The 15,889-nt window shown below is 31.5% G+C and overlaps 2 protein-coding genes across 4 annotated transcripts in view; one reads left to right on the top strand and one right to left on the bottom strand.

Annotated features, from left to right (window-relative positions):
- The window catches only part of LOC125811776 (chlorophyll a-b binding protein 13, chloroplastic), a 69,079-nt gene that overhangs the window by 9,781 nt on the left and 43,409 nt on the right, over positions 1-15,889 (bottom strand). The window lies entirely within an intron of this gene.
- Positions 367-6,771, top strand: LOC125811769 (C2 domain-containing protein At1g53590-like). 3 transcript variants are annotated; one of them, XM_049491310.1, is made up of 13 exons: positions 367-434; positions 575-753; positions 848-922; positions 1,779-1,922; positions 2,158-2,253; positions 2,344-2,475; positions 3,364-3,516; positions 3,603-3,644; positions 3,888-3,936; positions 4,300-4,395; positions 4,467-4,656; positions 5,476-5,599; positions 5,826-6,771. In XM_049491310.1, the coding sequence occupies exons 2-13, from the start codon at positions 625-627 to the stop codon at positions 6,753-6,755; spliced, it is 2,160 nt and encodes a 719-aa protein (XP_049347267.1). In that variant the 5' UTR covers positions 367-434; positions 575-624; the 3' UTR covers positions 6,756-6,771. The 3 variants fall into 3 exon arrangements, with proteins under 3 accessions (XP_049347267.1, XP_049347266.1, XP_049347268.1); XM_049491309.1 differs by lacking the exon at positions 367-434 and having other exon boundaries at positions 517-753; XM_049491311.1 differs by lacking the exons at positions 367-434; positions 1,779-1,922 and having other exon boundaries at positions 548-753.

Below are 15,889 nucleotides of genomic sequence, written 5' to 3'. Positions count from 1 at the left end.
ATACACTATTCATTAGTCTCTTTGAGACACGTGTATTCTACGTGCCACCTACAAATGGCAATTCTAAACTGGAACGAAAACTTCAAAAATACGGATCTCCAGCAATTCTCCAATTCTCTTGCCATGTTGTTCCAAAATTTTCTTGAAAAATTCACCTGACCCGACCCGTATTGACATTTTCAATTGCTTTCAAAATCAGTTACTACTGTACTTTACTTACGTGTAAAAAAATGGAAAACCAAATTAATGGTTAAAGAACAATGCAATTAATGAGTTAGGGTGTCATTATTAACTGCAATTAATAAGCAAAAAAGAGTTTTTTTTTCAAGATTTCTTAATGGGTGTGTTTATTTTTTATCAGTGACCCAAAAAAGAGTTTTTTTTTTTCAAGATTTGGTGATGGGTGTGTTTATTTTTGATCAGTGACTGTAAATAGGAAACAAAAAGAGTTTTTTTTTTCATTTCATGATGGGTGTGTTTATTTTTGATCAGTGACTGTAAATAGGAATCAAAAAAGAGTTTTTTTGTCAAGATTTGGTGAGGGTGTGTTTGTTTTTGATCAGTGACTGTAAATTGGGAATAAAAAGGGAGTCTTTTTTTTCTGGGGTTGGAAAATTTTAAGAAATGGCAAGTATAACGGAGGTTACAATTCTACATCATGTGGGCATTGTGTTAATTGTAATATGGTTGCTTAATTCCTTCAATTATGGTCACCCTTTGGTTTATTTCATCTCCCTAATCTATCTTTATCTGGTATGTATTACAAGATTCTGTTTTTTTTATCTGTTCTTTAAGGTTTTGTGGTCTTATGATGTCAATTTAGGCTTTTGTTGTTGGATTTTTGAAGGTTAATGAGCAGTATGTAACTAGATTAAAGAAGAAATTGCAGTTTGAGGAAAAAAGACAGTCGAATCAACGACGAGTGAGTATTTGGCAGCTCAATTTGTAATATCTTTATGTATTTCTTGTGTTGTTTGATTTAACAGGCCCACAAAGAATATTGGTGGGCAAAAAGTAAAAAAAATTCCAAGATTCAAAAAGTTGCAAAGAGAGATTTTTTGGTTTTATTAGTGAAATATGGAGGATTCTGTTTTCTTGCAGTTGTTAAAAGTCCCAAGCTTTACGTTTTGTTGAAGGGTCCCAGAATGTTCATTTTCTTTTGCACTATGATTCTTTATGCCAAATTACATTGAATAGTTAACTAGGTCTCACGAGTAGCATCTTTACACCAGAATCTGTACTACTTTACAAAAGTCACTAAAATGAACTTGTGGAGAAGTGATCAAATAGGACATGACAAACCACATGCTTACCGAGGACATGACCGGAGGGGAGGTGGAGGATATGGGTAGAAGGGTAGTAGTAATAGTTTCTTATCTTGCTTTTCCTACTAGTAGTATTAGTATTATTTCTGGTATTTTTTGTTATTTTATTGTTTCTGCATTTCTCATTTTTAGTTTTCTATTACTACTTGTTGTCTCTTATGCCTTGGTTTTCTTACTATCCTGCTGTTGTTACTGCCTATGTTTCCATAAATGTTGTGTTTTTGCCTTCTTGAGCCGAGGGTCTATCGGGAACAACCTCTCTACTTGCATAAGGTAGGGATCTCCCCATTACACTCGGTATTTTGTTGTTGTTGCTGTTGTTAGATTATGCCAAGCAAATTAGATTTTTTAAGTTTGAATACTGATGATAATGGTAGTCACTTGCTATAGATCTGGTATTTGAGTCAATACAATTTTGTTTATTTTTATTTCTTTTTTTTGGGCTTTTCTCAGGTGCTTTCTGATTCTGAAACAGTGAGGTGGTTAAACCATGCTCTTGAAAAGATTTGGCCTGTATGCATGGAGAATATCGTTTCACAGAAAATTCTCCTCCCTATCATTCCGTGGTTTATGCAGAAATACAAACCTTGGACTGTGGTAGGAATACTTATGTACCAATTACCATTTAGTTGTAAAATGGCTTTGGTTTTGATTTTCCCCTCTGTTGTGTGCTTTGAATTATAGTTGTGTTTTAGGTTTAATTGTTGGCTTCTTTGTTAAATACATTAGTTATTAATCATTGTAACATAATCAGCATTTTTCATAACTTCAGTATGAGGATTAATTTGTTCTGCAAGATAAGTTACTAGGATGCTTTTCTGTTAACCTACAGAAAGACATTGCAGTGCAGTCTCTCTACTTAGGAAGAAACCCGCCTATGTTCACGGAAATGAGGGTTCTTCGTGAATCTACTGGAGATGATCACCTTGTATGTAATCCTGACTTAAGAAAGTTGTTCTATTCCATCAGTATGGTTCTGCTCGATTTGTGCTTATTTGCTAAGATATATTGAGTGCAGGTATTGGAGCTGGGAATGAACTTTCGTTCTGCAGATGACATGAGTGCGATTCTTGCTGCGAAGCTGAAGAAGAGGTTGGGATTTGGGATGGTGACAAAGTTGCATCTGTTGGGAATGCACATTGAGGGAAAGGTAAATAACTAATGCCAACTCATAGATGTGAGGGGGCCAGATTAGGAGTATCGGTATATATTTTAAAACTCCATTATCAGATTCATTTTAGTTCTAAAATATTTGTGTCTGGTAAACTTAAAATCTTAACTAGATGTAACCTTAGATTTTGCATGACTGCTTTTTAACTTACAATACAAGTGCTTTGCAGATCTTACTTACTTTGGCAACATTTAGCTGAAAAGTTGATTAAAAGGCTACTTTTAAAGTTCTAGGACTTATGCAACTTGTGTATCGTGTCCCTCATATATTCTTTTTCTTTCCCGGACAAGGACAAAGAGCTCAGATGTTGATGTTGTCTTTTATTAGAAGATTGTTTAAGGGGGCCTAAAGAAACATTTTGATGATAAAAAATTCTAGACTCTAGATATCAGTATCTCAGATGAGTTGATTTACGTAAATATGGGATTGCATGATGGTATTATCTGACAGTGACGGGGTATGGATTAAATATTTACAGCTAATTTCAAAATGGTACTGACAGATCAACTATATGCACCATGATTCTTTATATTATTGGTAAGCAGCCTTTTCCAGATACTTAGCATCACATGAGTATGTTCTGGTTCATCCTTTAGTGTTGTTTGATCTTTGTGGCTAGTAAAAGAATCATTGATTTATAACATTCTAGTTCTAGTTATAAAGTTGTATGCTAATTCTCTTATGGAATTTCAGAAAATTTTCTCCCAGTGGTAGTTTAGCCACTGTGAGGTTGAGATATTTAGTGGTTTGCTAAATTTTGTTTATCAATCTTAATCTGATGATTTATCATTGATGTGATGGATGTTCATAATCTGATCCCAGCTATTGCAAAATAAATTTCTTTGGGGCTAAACTTTTTCCATGTAGGTCTTGATTGGTGTGAAGTTCCTAAGGAAGTGGCCGTTTCTTGGTCGTATGCGGGTGTGCTTTGCTGAGCCTCCTTACTTTCAGATGACTGTAAAACCAATTTTTACACATGGGATTGATGTGACAGAACTTCCTGGAGTTGCTGGATGGCTGGTTAGTTAAATTGGTCTCTCTCAGTATCTGGGTAAATGACTCGGCAGTTGTGCACTTCCTCTAAATTTGTTTTGCCTTCTTTTCAGGATAATCTTCTTTCTGTTGCATTTGAGCAGACACTTGTTGAGGTGTGGTTCCCATTGTCTTCTTTACTTTATTCCTCTGTCATGCTTGGAGTATTAAGTGTCTTTTGTGTTGACCTTGATCCTCTTTATATTGTGATAAATGTTTCACATTAATACACTCTCGGCCTTCTTTTTCACTTGCTCAAATGGTGTGCATAGTTCACCAACTGGTACTATGGTTACCAAAAGTCCTAATTAATGATTCGCAAGGAGTTTTTAGACTAAAGTCTGGATGACATTTTGCAGCCCAACATGCTGGTAGTTGATATGGAGAAATTTGTCTCACCCCAACAAGGTAACAGTTACTCTAACCTGTCTCTCTCGCTCTCTCTTTTCTCGTTGCTCAATATTATCAGGCCCAAATCAATAATGGATTAGTGTGAATGATGTCCTAAACCACAACACATGAATGGATATTTGAAATCATTTTGTATGTGGAGGTATTTAGTATTTACAGAATTGGAACATCAAATCTTCATGCGGAGAATTTCCATGAATCCTCTTCATTCACATTGTTTATACTACAGTAATTAATTAGCGATTTGTTCATAACTTGTTTGGATGGAAATGTAAGGGAATAAGAGTTGGTTGGCTTCAGTTTGGGATAAATAAGTTTTATTTCTGCTACTTAATTCCATATCGTTTGTTTTCTTTTCAGACAAAAGCTGGTTTTCTATCGATGCCAAGGAGCCCATTGCCCATGTTATTTTGGAAGTCCTTGAAGCAGAAGACTTGAAACCAGCAGATTTAAATGGTTAGCTGACAGGCTTCTTACTGTAATCTATCTAATTAGGACATGCTAAATACCTGAGAGATCATTTTCAGGACTGTCTGATCCATATGTTAAGGGGCATCTTGGGCCCTACAGATTCAAGACTAGGACTCAGAAGAAGACATTAGCTCCACAGTGGCAAGAGGAGTTCAAGATTCCAGTCTGTTCATGGGAGTCTCCTAATGATATGCTCAACATAGACGTTCGTGACAAAGACCATTTTTCTTCGGATGAAACATTGGGGTCTGTCCTATTCTCTTTTACCTTTTACTGCAGGAACATAGAGTCATAGACTAATAATAGGATATTAGGATATACTATTGCCCAGACACCATCAAAAAGAAAGAAAGGGCAGCTTGGTGCACTAATAATAGAATATTAGGACATACTATACAGCCTTGCCCTGTATTTTTGGAGGTGGCTGTTTCCACAGCTTGGACCTGTGACCTCCTGGTCACATGACAGTATAACTTTATCAATTAATCCAAGACTCCCGTCCAATGGCCGAGACATCATTATCATCCCCAAAAAAGGGAAAAGAAGGATATACTATGAGTGAGTTGTTAACTCCAACCACGTAAGGGTCGGGTTATGCTGAGAGATTTCCATGTTTAGGTGGCTTCTATTGCTCTTTGCGAGTTATCTCTTGCTTTTAGTTCCTTCTTCCACAATGCTTGATTCTCAGCTTTTAGTGTGCTTATCTTAATGCTTCAGCTATCTCCTGCAAAGCTAATACTCGTAGTAACATCATATTCCTATCTATTGAGGTATTATGATGACTTGGACAAGTAGAGATAGATTTTCGCTGTCTTTTGTGTTTCTCGTCCCTGTTCATATCTTGAGTTCTTTTGTATTTGAAGATGAAAGTAGGATCTTCACTGGCCACTGGAAGAATAAAACTTCCCCTTGGTGCATAATCTATTTGCTATCATATTCATTTTTTCCCTTTTGAAGAATCCTTTCAGCATATTCTCTTCTCTTGAATGTTATGCAAAATGTGCCTCAGTAAATGCAAATGTTTTTGTGTGCGCTTTATTAACTCAACATGTTTCTTTTTGGCAGAGATTATTCCATAAACATCTGTGATTATAGGGATGGCCAGAGGAATGATATATGGTTGTCTCTTCGTAATGTTAAAACGGGGAGATTACGTATTGCCATAACTGTAGTTGAAGGCAGCGAAAAGGTACATACTTCTTTCCTGTGAGTTACAGTGAACAAGTACTTAGGCTGTCACGAAGCCAACACTTCTCATGAGATCACTGTGAATTGCTTCTGGAAATGATTCAACTTCAATTTATTCTGTTTTCCAGATGATCCCATTAAATTAATTAGGCCTAGTGACAAGTAGGCCATATATTTTTACTAACGAAAGCATAGATGGTTGAAAAGTTATGTGTATTAATTTTCAGTGTACAGAGCAGTCATACGAGCAGGCAAAAAGGGACAACAAACAGGACAGCAATTCTGATGAGATGGATACAGCCGAAGGAGGCTTCTTACCCACCGAGATGGATAAGCAATCGTCAAAAGTTGCAGATACATATGAACCAATTAACATAGAAGGGCAGAAGGAGACTGGCATGTGGGTACACCACCCTGGCAGTGAAGTACCACAAGTTTGGGAACCGAGAAAGGGAAAGAGTCGGGTTGTCGATGGAGAAGTTCTTGGTTCTGATGCTGATTCCATGGGAGGAAGTTTCAAGTTAAGAGGGGGAGGATCTACTCGGGGTGATGATTCTGATGAAGGTAGTGGATCTAAGAAGTCGAATCTAATCAGCAGGGGTATAAATAAGATCGGGTCCATTTTCCACAAAAGTCAGAAAAGCGAGGACAGGTCTGGAAATCTTGGAGATCCCGTTCCATCTCCTCAAGCTAATCTAAAGGCAGTGAGCGCAACGGAGACCAGGGTGAATCTTATTATGAATGATTCGGTGGAAACAACTCCCCGAGATGATAGTAAAGAGGCTCATGAGGGATATGTTCAATGTAGTAGCTCCAACAAGAGCAGAGTCCGTGACAAGGCGAAGAATATCCTAAGACATGCAGTATCTCGGAAATCATCACGAAAATCTAAAGGTGAGTTAGAACCAACAGCATCAGAGAGAGATCTATCCGTGGAATCTGACTCCTCCTCTGATGATTTTACTCCCTCAGTTGGTTCACCTCTAGGCCGTTCAGTTAGCGGTCGTTTCATAGCCAGCACTGTCATTGAGAATCTCAATGGCAACACAGTGAAGAGTAGTGAATTGGTAGATGATAAGGGAAACCTGAAAACTAGTGAGGAGGTAGTTCATGATAAAGCTATGAATTCAGCAAGTCCAAAAGTTTCAAACCTTTGAGGTGAATGGATCAATGTGTTAAATGAATATGTTTGTTGTACATTTTTCTTAATGCAGAGTTACTGTTATAGCTTTTACTGTACATGAATATATATATCATGTAATAGTTCCATTTTGGCTTCTGTTTGTACATGTTGATCCTCTTTTTCTGTCAACAATGCATGTACTTCTTTGTGAAACTACTGACATGGTGTGACATTGTCTGCTTTGAGCAAAGCTCGAATGATTTGTCTAAAAGCATCACATCATTATTAGGAGTATGCAACCTTAAGGCACTAAGTCAGGCTTTTTCATGTCATCATTCTGTCATCTTCATACTCTTCTCGTTGAAACAAATTTGATAATTAATCTTTCTAAAATTGAGTTTTTAAGAAATGACATAAGATGATCATTTTCATTTCTTTGGACCTCAAATATTCATTGTTTACATATCTAAGATCTTTTTTTTTTTATTTGTGAAAGTAAAAAGATGGTGGAAAAGCTAACATATATATACAAATAGATACATGAGTCCGTGTTAGCATGAACCTAATATATACTATTATTTTTTTGGTTTTAATTTATTTGACACATAAAATTTGAAAAGTCAAATCAATTTTTTAAATGATTTTTAGATATCTTAAGTTATAGTAGTTCATTTTACATAATATTCAAATAATATATGTCACTTCCTCCATTTTAGGATCGCATCAAATTTCATAGTTAATTTTTTTATAAACGGTGATAAATAAATACCCTTCGTAGATCTCCTATAAATAGAAATAGTATTGTACTTAATTAGTTACTATACATAGATCAAACCAATCCATACAATTCTAAAATTATTCTATACCTAAAAACAATTTAATATGAGTAATTTATAGATATTTTCTTAACTTTATCTTAATTTTTATTTCTTATGGTACAATTTTGGTATAGCACACAATATCCTATAGAATTAGCCATCTCACCTTTTACATGTGATAGCTAACCTCATCATTTCAACGTAAAAGTTATTCTAGGATTAGCTAATATCCCAAATTAAACACATGATAAATTTTATTTTAAATTTTATTTCAAAATTATTAACCATATTCCACGTATCAAACAACTCCCAATATTCTAACACTATGATTGGTCTAACAATATTAGCCCACTGTCTATAGCAAATCAACACAATTAATACAATTTAATAAATAAAAAACTCAAACCAAACCGATTTATGTACCCCTCTGAAAAATTACTTGATTTTTAGGTTACCTTTTGTATGTACTAATTTTTTAACTCTATACCAATCAAACACCAATATTAATATTGACATCCAAGGTTTAGGAGCATGATAAGTGAAGTTAATGTCTTAAAAGGTCATTGAACTAAGATAATTTATCTTGTAAAATCATTAAACTTTATTTTATATCAATAAAATCACTCAACTTAAAGTTTTTATCTTCAAAAATCACTCAACTATATTTTTCATTAAATAAATTCAATAAGACATAATAAATTATTTTATATGTCAGGTAAAATCCCCACAAATAAATAAAATTTCAGAAAACACATTCTGCTTTTTAAAAAAAATTATCATTAAAATAAATTTACCATAACAAATAAATTTATTTTATATGTCATGTAAATATGAATTTCACAAATTAAAATTTTATATTTTCAACCCGCTCAACATAAATCCGCATTATACCCACGTTGCTTCAATATTCGTTTTCTACATTTTGTGTCACTGTTCGTAAAATATTTTTTTGGCTGAAGTAATTATGTATTGATTACTTTGATTAGATACTCCAATCCAGGGGAGGAGCTACAATGTTAAATGAGGGTTCGGACGAACCCACTGACTTTTATGTAGATCCTATATATGTACTAAAAAATCAAGCACACATATATGTAAATATTGCGTGTGAACCCACATCAAACTAAGGTCGATGGTGCAGTGGTAAGCGCGCGGGCAACTCTAATTTCTTTGGAGGGGGTTCAAACCCCACCAAGCACAATTTGATTTTTTTATTTTTGCTCTGTGCCTATCTTTTATCCTTCTTTAATTCATTTTTTTCGGATTTTTAAAATTTTGGATTAATAATGTGCTTTGTGCCTATCTTTTACCCTCCTTTAATTCATTTCTTTCTATATAGATTTTTCTAAATTCTTTTTTAAACAATAAAACAGAAAATTGATAATTGAAAATAATAAAAAAAGTAGTATCATACTCCAAAATAACATCTGACTATTAATTTCAAAATAGATAATTGTAAGTAACAAAAATATAGTGTAATACTCTAATACAATATCTCATTATTGATTTCTTTTGAAGCATTCAATAAAACCTTAAACCCAAAATTTAATCTAAAAAAGTTAGGGTTCTAATTTTTATTGCCGACTTCATTACTGCTGCTGGTTGTCAGAGTGCAGACCTCTTCCCCGGTAAGTACTATTTACTCTTCTTAGTTCCTCCTCGGCTCTCCCTTCTTCTTCTTTTTAAATTTGTGTTTACACTATATAACAATTTATTCAAAGATCTTATTTTTAATCTTTGATTTTAGGACTGTTCCACATATTAATAATTGATTATATTAATTAAGTTATTATTTGCTTCTCGAAACTTCAACTTTCAAGGCAAGAGTGGTTTAAGGGTGAAGCAAGTAAAACCTTCCCTTTAGGTCCCAAAAATATTAATGATGAATTTAATAATTTTAATTTTACTTAAAATAATGTTGAGATTATCGAAAAAATGTTCAAAATATATACTAAAATATAACACTTATCTAGTGTCTACCTTTTACCAAATAATAATTTAGAACTTTGAAATAGATAATCTTCATATTAATAAATGAAGTATTTGAAAGTGTACCAAATTAAATGATGCATCATTTACCGTTTTCAGAACGTAACAACTTGTCGAGTGTAATTGTAATGATATGCTTATATGTTTGTGGCTATATATATTTGTTTGTAATTTAACGATTGTTATATTAAACTAATATGTTATTTTATTTTAAAATTTAAAACCCACAAACATCAAATCTTGGCTCCACCTCTGCCAGTCTCCATATACAAATATATTAATTATAATATAAATAAATGAGTAATATAGTGCATAACCCAAAACAATTAATGAGTAATAACATATAGTTTTTCTTTTCAATTCCTTGACAGCGGATCTTAATTTAGCAATGTTGCTAGCAGGTTGTAATGTGACAACGAGTCTCTTATGAATATGGATTTTACACCCAAATTTTAATTATTTTCATTTGTGATTGGAAACAAAGAACTGAATCATTGATAAACAGGATAAAACGAGTTTTTTAAAAAAAATATTATTTATGGCATTCATGTTTATATGACCTAAAAATATTTTATTTTTTTTGTATTAAATTGATTTTAATGATAAATGTAGTTGAATGATTTCTGTAGATAAATATCTTAAGTTAAGTGATTTTATTGATATAAAACAAAGTTTAAGGACTATTCTCATATTTCAATAACCTTTTAAGATATTAACTCTGATAAGTGTTGTCATTTTATTGATTTCCCCCTCACTAATACATCTAAATTCAAGTACAATTAACCTCTAGCTAATCAATTACAATAGAAGTTACAATTTTTGGCACAAACTTTAACCTTGTGTTTTTCTTTTTGGTTTCTCACCCGGTGTCGAGAGCCCATATTGGAACTCCGACTTAGCCTTGTGTTGTTAAAGCTGATGAATTGTGATCATTTTCCTCTAAGGGAAAAGTACCATAGTCATATTCATACACATCATGATCTTGTCCATAACTATTGTCCATGCACCAAAAGTTCATCATGTCATCACTAATGGTATTAGAAGGAGCAATCTCCATCTCTATATCCATCCAATTCAAATCAAGACTGTCCGATTCAAAAAACTCTTGACTTTGGCTTTGATTTTGACCAGATTCCCACGACTGCCAATCTTCATCGTTGGTAGTACTCCCTTGATGGCTATTCTGAAATGAATCATGATCGACGTTGATTAGGTGTTGATCATCAATTTCAGCCTCGAGAGATCTAATCACACTCGATAATCTCTCATTATCATGATCAATATCGTCTACGCCTTGCGAGTCATCAAGCAATGACATGAGAAGGGAACAATCGATTTGGGAGTTATCAAAATTGGTCAAATCATTATTGCAACCATTGATACATGCCCAATTCTCAACCTCAGGTACCAAAGTTGCCATAGTATTGTTTGATTGAAAAAAAAAAAACTCAAAACACTTGAACTACTAAAAACTCACAATGGTTTCTCAAGAAAATTATCATACCTTTAAATAGCCAAAGAAACCATTGAGCCCCACAAACTAAATAAATGCTAAAAATATATCATATCTCATAGAATCCCCTCCCCCCACCCCCACCCCAACCAAAAAAAAAAGGGTATACAAGTGGCACATTTGCACATGGTCCATCACCCACTAAATAAATCAACCAAAAAAAAAGTGAGTACTAACCAACCGATAATGTGGTTATTAAAAAATAATTGAATACAATAGTTGATACTAGGCAATTAATATTCTGTTAAATGCCCTTGTCATGAACAAAGATAAAGTTGAAAAAATTGCCCTATGTGTACAACACCTATTGAATGAGATCCTATATTATTGAACTATGCACAAGTGAGTTTATATGGTCAGAACTCATTATAACAATATTTTTATATAATACTATCTAGGAATTTGAAAAGAATATGAAAAATTGATCTAACCTAATCATATCGAGCTAATTTATATCATTTTTTAAAATAAAATCGTAAACTTTTGTTTAAGTGTATAACCGTCCCAAATATCGGGATCATATTTTTAATTTATAAAAAAAATGAAAAATCTTCAAACCAAATAACCTTACATGTATGTAAATATCAAATTTTTCACGAAATAGAATTTTTATGTTAAATTTTATCTTTTATATAACGACTTTTCATCTATAACAATAATAACTATCTTTAAAACGATACGCTCTTTAATTTATAATATTACCCCTCTATAACAAGTATTTCTTTTTTGAGAATATATTAATTAACCATCTTTTTAGAAATAAATCAATATTTGCTAAAATTCAAACGTGAGAACTCATGATTTCTTACTCATTTTGTTGATTACCAAGTCACACTAGCTCTTGTATTGTGTGCTATGTTAAAGTGACATGCAAGGCAAAAATGTATATTAATTGTACATAATCTTAATTTGGTAAATTAGACAACGAAATAATTATTGCATGAAATATATATACTAATTGTGTAAAAAAAAATCTTTATAATATCAAAGTATGATGGGATCATAAAGCAAAAAAGGTGGATGAGACCACAACCATATGAGAAGACATATATTTGAAGATAATATATATAAGATCAAATGGGAAAATTGGTAAGTGGAAGGGGGAATTTATCCCTATAGGACCACTTATAATTAATTTATTTAAGTTGATATATATATATATATATATATATATATATATATATGTTTAATTACTCATCAACATGATGAGTGATTCAAGGAATACATTTTAGATATCATAGTCCCAGACATGTTTGATTTTTAAGAATAGTATGTTTGAACTCATGTGGAGGCATCAATCACTTAGCTTTTAAAAAAATAGAATATAGTATACAAGTCATATAAAATCTTGAGGAGAAAAGGATTCCATAGATTAATTGGAGGAATAGGAATATAATAACTATAATCAATAATAATATTTTATTATAACGATCATTTTTTAAAAAAAGAAATCGACATCCATATCATGTTGTATCACTTTCTTTATTCTAATTTAAGTGTCTTAATTTGATTGAGTACGAAGTATAAGATATAAAGGGAAACTTTTAAATCTTGTGGTCTTAAATTAAATATATGTGCAGTCATTTGAATATATCTTGTGCTCTTAAGTTTGTCATGTAGAATGTTGAAACTGAAAAGTTTGCTACAATATAAAAAGAGATTCTCCTTTTAAGACTGACTAAAAAGAAAAATAAGATATTTTAATAGGGATGGAGCTAGGGTTTCTATAAGTTATAACAATATATTGCTATAATAGATTAATAGTCAAACATATTTGTACAAACAACGCCATTATATAGAAATTCGAGTATACTTAGTTTGTAATTTTAAATGTACTATAATATTTATGTAATTGTGAAAATTTTAAAAGATGTACATAATCTTAAAAATATTTTAACATTTATATTATATAATACTTTTAAAAATACTTTTCACTAAAAAAAGTATAACATTCCTCTTGAAAAGGAACTATAGTAAAAGAAAATAGTATCATACATGTATGTAGCATTTTCACCTTTTTACAAATACAATACAAACCACAAGGAAATGGAATCATTCAAAACTTCACTATCTTACCTTATCCAAAAACCTTTTATTCTTTTTACATTTTTTTTATCTAATAAACTTAGCTTTTAGAATAAAGTCATGTTTGAAATTGTCCAATACCATTTGTGTACTTTAGACTTTATGTGAAAAAATTACATGGTGCAATATATTCAAAGAATAAGTATTGTAGGTAAGTGAAGGCGAAATCAAAATTTAAAGTTTATGATTTTTTAGATTGTCAACAATTTCAAATTAATAATATATATATATATATAATAATAATTTTTAATATAGAATTAAAATTATTAATTTCTATGATACAGATTGCTAAAATTCTGAATTCACCCGTCGAGTCATGGAAAAATATCATAGCCACATGGTCCATGTCCAATTGGTCCACCAAGGCAAAAATGGTGATGCATTTTGGTGGGTAAAGGATTGGACATGTGTGCCCAGTAATGGCTTCAGAAAGTGGCAGATACAATTATATATGGGCTCACCGATTCGATAGAATTCAATATATATCCTCAAAAAAGTAAATATATATATATATAAATTATATATGTATTTAAATTGATCTTTTCAACTCAAAATTTATAATGTCTAAATTTAAGATGTTATTAAACTACTCAGGAGTAGAGTTAAGGAGCCGATATTTATCAAAAAGCTATATTATATATACATAAATTTATTTTTATGTATATAAAATAGGTTTTAAATCTCTTTAATTTTAGATATATTTATTTATTTTTAAAATTTTCAAAATAAATTTTGTGACTCCGTACCGTATAATTGACTAACAAAATTAAGAGTGGTCTAGGTCAGCAGATGAAAGTGGAGAGAAATATTGTTTGCCACCTCTAAGTTTTTTGATGATCCAACACAAGATTATGTGATCTAATATTAATTAATGCCACCATATATATGTGTTGTTGTGTTTTATTGATTTTTTATCTAGTGTTCGATATTCATATTGAAATTTGATTAATTTAAATTCACGTTGTGTAGGGCCTCATTCAGAGGGGAGAACTCTTCCTATCAAAGATCTGTCATGCATCCACTGCATCATATCCATTGACGGTACCATATATATGTGTTAGAGAGTATGAGCTTTGCTTTATCTTTTAAATAGTTAGTACTATTTAACTCTCCCTATAATTCCATGCAAATCTATTATTATTTGAATAAGTACTCCCTCCCAATTCCATTTAGTGTAGTACTATTATTATTTGAATAATGAAAATATTTTTAATCATGAAAATTATGTATTAATTTGGTCATTATAGTCTAAACCTCATGGTATATAAATGGAACCAAGGGACTATTTCGTGATTTTATATTATTTGGCCTTTATATTAAAATTAAATACTTAGGTTATTCAATTTATAATTATATTTTTTCTTATTTATCTTTTGTATTTAATAATTATATAAAATAGTAATGGTTAAATTTAAAATTCTAAAGCATTATCAATAAAATTAGTTAAGTAGCATTCACTTTGAATTAAATTATACTATCAGATCAACATGAGTCAAATAATATAAACACCATAGAGAGTAAAAATAAGTTGAAGAAGTGGTCATTGGTGCTCCTCCATTCATATTAATGGAAACCTAAGCAACCAATATTAGTCAACTTTTGGTGATTTTATTAAAGTAAATGTCACTCAACTTCATCAACTATGGCCACACGTGCATTTCAATATATTGAAGATTCTTTGTTTTCATAATAATCTCTTGTGTTTGGCTAATTAATTTTAATTTTTTTTAATCAATTTTAAAACAATAATTTTTGGTCAAGTTTTCAAAAATACTTTTGAGGATTTATTTTCCTTTTTAAAATAATAATACTCCATCATATGTATTTTAGGATGACTCAGCTGGTTCGGATTAATGGTGGTTATTCATACGGATGATCCAAGATCGATCCCTTCAAATCTCAATCCTTATGAATCGAGTCGGTCACATAGAATTTGTCTAGTGCGGTTTACAATTTTTGTATGATTTACATGCTATTATACTCGAAGAATAAAGAATGTGACAGAAGTTATAGCGATCGAATATTATCCTGAGATTTAAAAAAAACAATATTAGGAGTATCTAGCTTCATTGAAATTAGAAATTGAGAGTTCACACCCTTATATAGAAACAAAGAATAAATATAAGAATTAGAATAAGAATAACGGCAATAAGATCTAACTATGGATGGTCCAAGAAAGACTTAGAAGAAAAGAAGAAAAAAAAAGATTCCTCCACTTCCACTTTCTTGTGTTTGTTCGAAATCGTCAAATGATACAATTTTATTAATCAAGTTAAACTGTATTTCAATAGTTCTATAGATCAATCAATAAAAGCTAAAATAAAAGGGAGCTTCAACATATAAATATGTACGTTTTCATCAAAAGATACCGTGCATTGAATGAGATTGTTCCTTTATTTATCAAATATAGTGCAGTGAATAAAATTGTTTCTTTATTAATCAAAAGATTTTGGGTTTTAGTCCAGAGTATGAATTTTTTTTTAGTAGAAAGCATTTTTTTTGATTGGACCCTACATGACACAAATTCAGATATATTCGGTCTTCAATACGAATACCAAACACTCTATGAAAAAACATAAAAAAAAAACATGTCCGCCTAAGCCTATATTAATTGTACAAGACTTCAAAACTAAACTGGTGTATATAACCAACAGTAAGTTAATCAAAGGACAAATCGATGTACAAAGCATATCATGTTAGTAAGATTTGGAGAGCTGCACTCCAAGAGATATGATGCAGAGACAATCTATTCCGACCCTAATA

Source organism: Solanum verrucosum, unplaced genomic scaffold (assembly GCF_900185275.1).
Source record: "Solanum verrucosum unplaced genomic scaffold, falcon-dt-bn FXZP01000238.1, whole genome shotgun sequence".
NCBI lineage: Eukaryota > Viridiplantae > Streptophyta > Magnoliopsida > Solanales > Solanaceae > Solanum > Solanum verrucosum.
This window is presented reverse-complemented; position numbering and strand designations above follow the sequence as displayed.

Coding starts and splice junctions, on each gene's coding strand:
- LOC125811769 (XM_049491310.1), top strand. CDS start 625: ATGGCAAGTATAACGGAGGTTACAATTCTACATCATGTGGGCATTGTG. Junction 3,645..3,887: donor TTGAGCAGACACTTGTTGAG/GTGTGGTTCCCA, acceptor GACATTTTGCAG/CCCAACATGCTGGTAGTTGA. Junction 4,657..5,475: donor TCTTCGGATGAAACATTGGG/GTCTGTCCTATT, acceptor TCTTTTTGGCAG/AGATTATTCCATAAACATCT.